This window comes from Eucyclogobius newberryi, unplaced genomic scaffold, assembly GCF_026437365.1.
Source record: "Eucyclogobius newberryi isolate DKJ021-1_F unplaced genomic scaffold, fEucNew1.0.hap1 SCAF_7, whole genome shotgun sequence".
In the NCBI taxonomy this organism is placed as follows: domain Eukaryota; kingdom Metazoa; phylum Chordata; class Actinopteri; order Gobiiformes; family Gobiidae; genus Eucyclogobius; species Eucyclogobius newberryi.
Window position 1 is genome coordinate 26,824,386 of NW_027316389.1, and position 8,143 is coordinate 26,832,528.

Here is an 8,143-nt window from a genome sequence, read left to right on the forward strand (position 1 = left end):
AACTTGCTTCCCTACCATCTCAAAACAAACAAAAACAAAGACAAAGACTTCACAATTTTCACAGAAATTGTTTTGATTTATTTTTAGTTTGAATCTATTTTTATCTCTTTTACCTGCATCTTAAAGAATACATACATTCTTGACTCTGGCTTTGCACAAGAACATCCATACTGATACAGTCTGGGGTTCAGGGAAGCCCCTCCCCATCTCTTTTCAAATGCAGTGTCAAACTAAACAGTGTTCATGATGCTGTGGACAACTCTGCATCAGTTAAATAACATTAGACATCACTTATACTTATGGACACTTGGACACTTATTACATAAAAGTCCATGACTTCATGACACATGATACACAGTAAAGATTCAATGTAAACCGTTTCGTTCAAAGTTCGTGTGGGGGTCAAAATCAACTGCCCGAGTTAAACTGTGGAATGAGAGTAAGTAGCATTAGATTAACTATAAGAACTCGGTCCAATACAGCGTCAGACTTTCAGAGCTTATGAATGGACTTCTTCTGGTGTAACTGCTCCCCCTGCTGGTAAAAGCTGCACAGTGCAGCACCTTGTCACTAGACTTCACAGGTTTCCAGTGAAAACCACTGCTCCTTGTTGAGTAAATGCTCTTCCAGTCTAATACTTGTGCGACCCACAAATCTCTTCCTACTCTTCACAGTGATCTCCAGAACCATGCCATGGACAACATTGTCAGGAACACTGTTGTACTCAATCTGTGAAGGGAAACAGTTCATGTGCAGTATTTTACTTATTTTGAATTTCATTGTATTGCTCATATGCATTTTTCAAATATTTTAAATGAAGTGCAGTACCAGTTCGTTGAATGTGGGACTGCCATTATTGCGAGCCATTTTAGTTTTCCTCTTGGAGAGTAGACGTGGATCAGGTCGTAGTCGTGTGACCACATAAGTGTCAGGGCTCGAGCCACTGGAGTATTTCTGTTCAAAATAAACAATATAAATGTGTTCAGCTTGAATGTGTAAGCTAATAAATAATATGGAACACAAACTCACTATGTTCTTCAAGTGTTTGATTAGCACAGACAGCTTGCTGTCTTTATAAGAAAGATTTAGCTGAATCTGAGGACGAGCTTCTGCAACAGATTTAAAGATTTTTATATGTACAATATATGGCTGGTGTCAGACAGTGTACTATGGTCTGCTGTGATTGGTCATTCGAAGTTTAGGAAAGGGTTGAAACATCACTTCCATCCCTCTCAAATTGACTATATAAGTGTTATATATAGAAATTTATAAATTACCCTTGTCTAGAGTTCGGCGGACCTCTTCGGGACCATCCATGAATAGTTTGCACACATATTCATTCTGCAGTGAACAGAACACATAAAAGGAAATTATTGATGGATAAGATCAATGTTTCCCAGAGGAAAGACCGACTCACCCCTTTGCAAGGTCCCACGAAAAGCTGCTGCAAGTACTTATTGAGTAGGGACATTTTTCTGGCATTTGTAAAGGACATCTGAAACCAGGAAGGGAACCTGCAGAAGAGACAAGGCCAACAACAAAATCAGTATTTCAAGGTAAAATGGAAAGAAAATCATTTTCCAACTTACTGTGGCAGAGCTGAGTCATTAAAAAGAGTCTGAATCTCTTTATGGATCATTTCAAACTCTCCAAAGGTCATCTTCCTTATAGTGTAACCATCATCAATGGTTATTCTTAAGTCAAAGACCTGCCAACAAAATATTTCATTAGACTAGACCCACTTTATGTACGAATTGTGCTCTTCAAATAAACTTGCCTTGTCTCGACTATAAAAACGTGCAGATAAAATTACTATAAGTTTAGCAGTTATACTTTCACATACAGTGACGATGGCATTGTTCAATTTGCCGCTTAAGTGAATAAAATAATCATCACAGAGGGTGGTAAACTTAATGAGGGCAATGCCTTCTCAGCATTTGACCCATTCATTCTACACCTGTGACATTGGCGTAACCTGTCGGGAGCAGTGGGTCGCTCTGGGGGCCGCTCTGGGGGCCGCTCTGGGGGCCGATCTGGGGGCCACTCTGGGGGCCGCTCTGGGGGCCGCTCTGGGGGCCATCTCCAGATCATGAGCTTGGCTTGGTCAAGACCACTTTTACCTTTTGTTTGGTTGCACTCCCCCTGATCGTCAAGCCGCTTACACATTTATCCTTTGATATTATTGTAATAGATTACTAGTCTGAGCATGTATATAAATAAAAATAAAATAGAGACTTGCCGCTTCTTTTCCTTCGACATAAGATCTTTGAATGACAGCACCCTGGATATTATTGCTTGTGGAAGACCCGCCCCCCTCACAGTTTGCTCCTCCTGTTATTTTCCCTTGAGCAAACGTATGAGTCATGAAGTTTATCTTCACAAACACACATTTCAGGCTCTCCTCAATTTTCCTGTGGTAAATGACATACAGAAGGTGAATAGGACATGTTAGGAAGGCTTTGCTTGTTTCCATAATGTTAATGTTAGTTACATTGTGAAAAAGGACGTGGCCTCCAGATCTGTGTTCTGCGGCCGAAGGTTGTTCTGGACAAACTTCAGGACACTACTGCTTTTCACTTCGGGCATTCCCGCGTGAATCATCTGAACACGAGAGAACATTGTCAGATGTGTTAATGTAAAGTAATGCTGCACATGGTCAGGCTTTACCAGTTCCAACAGACTGAGTATAAGAGCAGAGCGCCCCCTGATGGCATTGTAGGCCTGGCAGCACAGATCCACAAAGAGATGCATGCGCTGAGGCTTCTTTCTTCCACATGTGATGAAGTGACACATCTCAGAGGAAAAGATGAATGGTGAGCGGTCCCTGAAAAGCCAACGGAAACATCAAGAATATATTGTAAACTAAAATATAGTAGATGTATAAATGCATGCCTTTTGAAATTGCCAATCTTCTGTGCATTGCCAAAAATCTTGCCAAAGTCAATATGAAACATGTGGCCAGTGCTTTTCAGCATGATGTTGTCATTGTGACGGTCACAGATGCCCAGGATGAAAGTAGCCACGCACCAACCGGCGCAGGAATGAATAAAGTTGGTCGCAGCCTGGACACAGAGTGTATTTATTACAGTGAACTATGCAGTAGCCAATAGAGGGAGGGAAATACTAACCCTTTCATAGTCATCCTGGGTTCTGATATGTCCATGGAACCACTTATTCAGAGAGTCTTCTCTCACGGTCCCACTCAAACCACACTCTTGGTGGATTTTTCCCAGTGTCACTGCTTCTGGAACAACCTCTATCAAACCTTGACACCACAGTGAATAAATCTTTAGACAAAGAGATTACAAATGAATAGAAATCGCACAATGAAGCTAGCTGACCTTGAGTCCTGCCTGTAGAGAGACATTTGTAAGTGACCATCTGCATGTCCAGTCCCTCCTGAAGCCACACATGGTCCATCATACGCATAATCTGCAGCACCAGCATGTCCTGACGCAGGTTATCGCCTGTCTAACGACGCACAATCACATACAAACACCATCACTTTTGAATGATAAACCACTGCTATTGCACTCACTTTGCAGATGACACTGATGTTCTTGGAAAGAGGGTCACTACAGATGAATGAGAGCCCAAGAGGAGCAGCATTGGAGTTGTAGAACTTGCAGGCCTCAAATAAAAAAACGATATTTGTAAAAACAACAAATGTATTGTGTTTACAATTTCATATTTTAGATGATCAATATTTTGCCAAGGGACATATTTACCTCTATATCCACTGCCTTAATATGAACAGCAGGATCCAATGGTAAACAGCAGCTTGTCCCAACGTCAAAGAATTCTTCAATTTTGTACTTCTCTCTATTCAAAATGGTCTGTGGATTCAAACACGAGCATGTATTTGGTACAAGCATACATGCTAAAACAACAGGCATATCCTTATAACCACTAGCACTCCAAGTGAAAAATATGTCAATGTAATTTGACTATGTTCATGAGATTCTGTAATCTAGAGCACAGGTTCCTAAACTTTTCAGACAGACACCCGCAAAATAACCATGTGAACAACTCAGAATGCCTACTGTTAGATAAGATTTAGTGTCATTGTTGGGAAAATCTATCTCGAAATAAGATAGTTCCTTATAGCCTACCTATCAACTAATAAGTACAATAAAGAAACTATAGTCTGTGTTAATCTCTTCACCCTTGAACTTTCTGTGGCCATAATGTTATACTTGATGCACCTTTAGAGCTTCCAGTACATGCACCAACCTTGCGTTTATTCTTGTCAGCCTGTTTGACTTTATCAGCCACTCTAGTGAGCAGAGTGACCAAACGGGCTTCAGTCTCCAGCTCCTTCCGTAAAGTGTGTCCACAGCAGTGACACAGAGCCGCCTGCACTTTACTGAACCAGCTCTGGTAATGAGGGTCGTGGTGGGCGTCTTCTAGCAGCCTGCAAGTCCAATTATACAAACAGCTTAGAATATACTACAATTCTGGTGTGGGGTCAAAACTACAAATATGGATGAAAAACATTGAAATGACCAGTAAAGTTGTTGAGCAATGCGAATGTTTTTGACAGATCTTTCCAAGAGCAGCATAACGAGAGGTCCGTCAAGTTCCCACTCGCTTCTCAAAGCCTGCATCAAATGGGAATCAGTGTAAACCACCACTCACATAAATCCAAATACATAATCTAAAGACTGAAATCATAAGGATGATCTGAAATGTCTAGTAGATAGTCTTGCTTACTTGAACCAGTTGTGGAAGAAAACATTCCAGATCACTGTCTGAAATCTGTTCAAAGTAATGAACAGCTGCTCTTCGTACGGTTTGATCATGAAAGCTAAAAGAGAATAAAGCTTATGGGTTAGTTTATCGTTCATCTTCCACAATCTGTTGGGACTTCGTGAGCCTACTTGTCCGTGAGAAGGAACAGGGCCTCCTCGGGCAGGTGGATGGCCCAGTTGTCCACCACGGTGTAGATCTCGGTTAAACTGACCGGCGTCCAATCTTCCACTCCGCCCAACAGCAAGTGCAGGAAGGTGTTCCCTTTGTCAGCACAATAGCGTTTACTCCAGAGGAACGCTTTTTCATTTGCGGACAGGCTACAAACAGACGTGATCAGAAACGGTCATTTAAAAGCAGATCATCAGCAGAGTTTTCAATCTTTAATTTTTATTAATATTAACATTATTATTTATTTTATTTTTATTCCCCGTATCATTTATTCTGTTTTGTTTTTGTTTGTTTTTCTGGTGTAATAAGTGTTGTTGAGTTTGTGCAAGTTTTATGTTCTGATGAAAAATAAAATAGTAAAAAAAAAGAAAAGAAAAGCAGATCATATACCTTCTAGACGTAATAGTAATACCATTATTTAGTTTTATCATTTAAGTTTCCTTACAGGCAGAGGCAATGATTGGTGGACACCTCCTGCATTTTCTTGTTGACATCTTCACAAGCCTGAGTGAATATCAAGGAGCCCGGAAGTGCCCAAGGACGGTGAAAGGTCCAGTCGAACTCATGTGAAAACTCAAGCTTAAAGAGATGAGAGATGCAGTCAGGAGTGGGTGTCTATATTTTCACCACTAGAGGGCAGCATCCCGTGATAAAACAGACCTGTATGAGCACCCCCTTCGGCTGCCTGTGCGCGTCACCCAGAGCAGGGGAGGGAGGGGCCGGGTGCTCGGCCAGAGTGGACATGCTGAGGAGGACAGTCCCATTTACCAGAGTCCTACACACAAAAGTAATCATACAAGTTCAGTCGTACAAGAAATACAATGTTAAAATATAGTACAATTCCATACACGCAAAAAAAGAGTCAAACAAAACCGGTTGCCATTGTTACCTGTTAGTGAAAAGTGGCAGCACGGCCCAACACAACTGCTCCACGCTTTTTCCTTTCTTTGAGCCCGTGAGCCGAAACCTCAGCATGCATTCGTATGGAAGGTTCTTTAGTTGAACCGGGAACACCATCCTGAAACGTGTCCACAGAAAAGACCCGCTGAGAGGACGCACGCATCACGATTGGAGTGATATTATTTGATATTTCACTTACGGCCTGTTGCACTGAATCTTGTCTCCAAAGGCCAGTGCAGGGCTTATGTTGTCTGACACGCTGCTTTCGCAAATCTTTGTGTTTACGTATAACAGGTCGCAAGACACGGAAAAACAGTCATAACTAAAGGAGAAAATGTGTTCACAAGTAAAAAAAAAAAAAGGAAAAATAATTGTGAAATAAATTTGAATTAAATGTATTGAAAATGATCAAAAGTCATACCTCATCCATGCTTTTTGTAGTCTGTAAAGAGCCGCAACGTTAAACTGCAGAATATTGTTGTTTTTTTCAATGTCGCAGCTCTTGTCATTGTAGTTAACGTCAAGACCCCTGAAGTCTGACTGGAAGTTGTCAAAAAACATTTGCAATAGTCTTTGGATGGCTTTGTGCAGCATGATAATAGCTGCAAATTTAAATAGTCGTGTTACGTTCTGAAACGCAGCGATGCATTTAGTGATGGCCATTCACGTTCACTCACCCGATTCACACTGAGACCTTTCCTCGTGACCCTGAAATGATCAGAAGAAGAAGAAGTCTATTAACCCTCATCTCCTGCACAGATAAAACTTTCACTAGTGAGATGTGTTACCATGACCACTGTGTTAATCCTGTTGATCATGCCGATAGCGTCCTCCAGTTCTTGTGTGGAGACTCCGTACAGAAGATTACTGATGGTGCGAACACGGCCCACGACCGCATGGATATTCAGCTCGGCCTGGATAAATATGCATAAAAAAGGAGTCTCACCATTGCAGCTTTAACACAACATAATGCAATCAATAACACAACATAATGCAATCAATAACACAACATAATGCAATCAATAACACAACATAATGCAATCTCATACCCGGCAAACTGTGAAGGCATTATGCACTATAAGTGACAGTATCACTGAGATTTCTGTATTGCCCTTTGCAATCTGATATTTTATAGTGTAAAATGTAATTTTATGTCATTTGTGTATTTAAAATGTATACAGTCAAAATAAATGTTGATTGTTGTTAGAGGCATGTCATTTAAAGGGTTCTTTCATGGGTTTTCTAATAACCAAAATATCTGTTTATGAATAGCGATGCTTAATAGTGTTGGCATTATCCAGCGTAATAAACAAAAGAAAAGGCTCCTAATGTGCTCCTGGTGTGTTTGCAGTCAAGGTAACAGCACAAGTGCTTCACTGGTTTGACACTTCACATGTCTCATCGGTTTGGACTGATGGATCAGCCGCTTTCACCTCATCATGAATATAGTTTTTATTCACAGCCAGCAAACAGTCGAGAAGCTCATTCTGAATCATTTTGGTTGTATCTTTGGACACTTTCGTCACTTTCCCTGACGCCGCCATGATCAAGTGTGAGGTGCACCTGCTGCTGTGTCTCCAGCGTAGCTCCGTGGTGTAAACACTACGCTTAAATGAGCGCTGAAGCACATCGCCCATTTGAGAAAGTTTTACTATGGCTTTTCTCATAGTGATGTAATATTTTTTCTTGGGATTTGATTGGCTAAAGATTCCCATTGCTTTTCTATGAGGCTCAGGGGCGATTTTCAAACGGCCCCACGACGTACGCTGAAAAGAGACGCTGCAGGCCGAAGTATCCGATCTATATTTTTTATTCTTTTACATATTTAAACTAATAATGATACAACATAATTCTGAAATTTTTTTATCGTTTGGACAAAAAAATTGAATTTGATATGATTGGCTGATTGACAGGAGGGGCGTCTCCCCATCGCCCATAATGGACCTGCCTTCGGTAGGCCTGGTCTGGTTTTAGTTTTTCGATCTGTTCTGCAGAAAAGCAGAAGGGCTTAAGGTGGCGCTGTAGCATATATAATATAATATAATATAATATAATATAATATAATATAATATAATATAATATAATATATTATATTATACTAATATATACCTGTCTTTTCATGAAGTTTTCCACTTCTTTGTTGAAGTTACTGAGTACATCCTGCAGACTCAACCTGCAACAAAAGTAAAAGTTAAAAACTCAGAGAGTTAGAGAGCAGGTTCACACATGACCCACTGACACAGGAGGTTCACACATGACCCACTGACACAGGAGGTTCACACATGACCCACTGACACAGGAGGTTCACACATGACCCACTGAC

At 40.8% G+C, this 8,143-nt stretch overlaps 1 protein-coding gene across 1 annotated transcript in view; it reads right to left on the reverse strand.

Annotated features, from left to right (window-relative positions):
- Window positions 1-310: 310 nt before the first annotated feature.
- Window positions 311-8,143, reverse strand: part of pik3c2g (phosphatidylinositol-4-phosphate 3-kinase catalytic subunit type 2 gamma) — a 14,641-nt gene continuing 6,808 nt past the window's right edge. The window contains exons 8-33 of the mRNA XM_072434950.1: window positions 7,930-7,993; window positions 6,609-6,734; window positions 6,498-6,528; window positions 6,242-6,422; window positions 6,020-6,142; window positions 5,810-5,938; window positions 5,581-5,695; window positions 5,366-5,499; window positions 4,881-5,069; window positions 4,714-4,807; window positions 4,507-4,601; window positions 4,234-4,414; window positions 3,729-3,836; window positions 3,539-3,631; window positions 3,342-3,471; window positions 3,129-3,265; window positions 2,893-3,062; window positions 2,668-2,824; window positions 2,492-2,601; window positions 2,240-2,411; window positions 1,590-1,708; window positions 1,418-1,514; window positions 1,278-1,341; window positions 1,030-1,109; window positions 829-954; window positions 311-729 (exon numbers count right to left, since the gene is read on the reverse strand). Coding sequence (XP_072291051.1) covers window positions 571-729; window positions 829-954; window positions 1,030-1,109; window positions 1,278-1,341; window positions 1,418-1,514; window positions 1,590-1,708; window positions 2,240-2,411; window positions 2,492-2,601; window positions 2,668-2,824; window positions 2,893-3,062; window positions 3,129-3,265; window positions 3,342-3,471; window positions 3,539-3,631; window positions 3,729-3,836; window positions 4,234-4,414; window positions 4,507-4,601; window positions 4,714-4,807; window positions 4,881-5,069; window positions 5,366-5,499; window positions 5,581-5,695; window positions 5,810-5,938; window positions 6,020-6,142; window positions 6,242-6,422; window positions 6,498-6,528; window positions 6,609-6,734; window positions 7,930-7,993 — 3,184 coding nt within the window. The 3' untranslated portion in view covers window positions 311-570. The remainder of the gene's footprint in view (window positions 730-828; window positions 955-1,029; window positions 1,110-1,277; window positions 1,342-1,417; window positions 1,515-1,589; window positions 1,709-2,239; window positions 2,412-2,491; window positions 2,602-2,667; window positions 2,825-2,892; window positions 3,063-3,128; window positions 3,266-3,341; window positions 3,472-3,538; window positions 3,632-3,728; window positions 3,837-4,233; window positions 4,415-4,506; window positions 4,602-4,713; window positions 4,808-4,880; window positions 5,070-5,365; window positions 5,500-5,580; window positions 5,696-5,809; window positions 5,939-6,019; window positions 6,143-6,241; window positions 6,423-6,497; window positions 6,529-6,608; window positions 6,735-7,929; window positions 7,994-8,143) is intronic.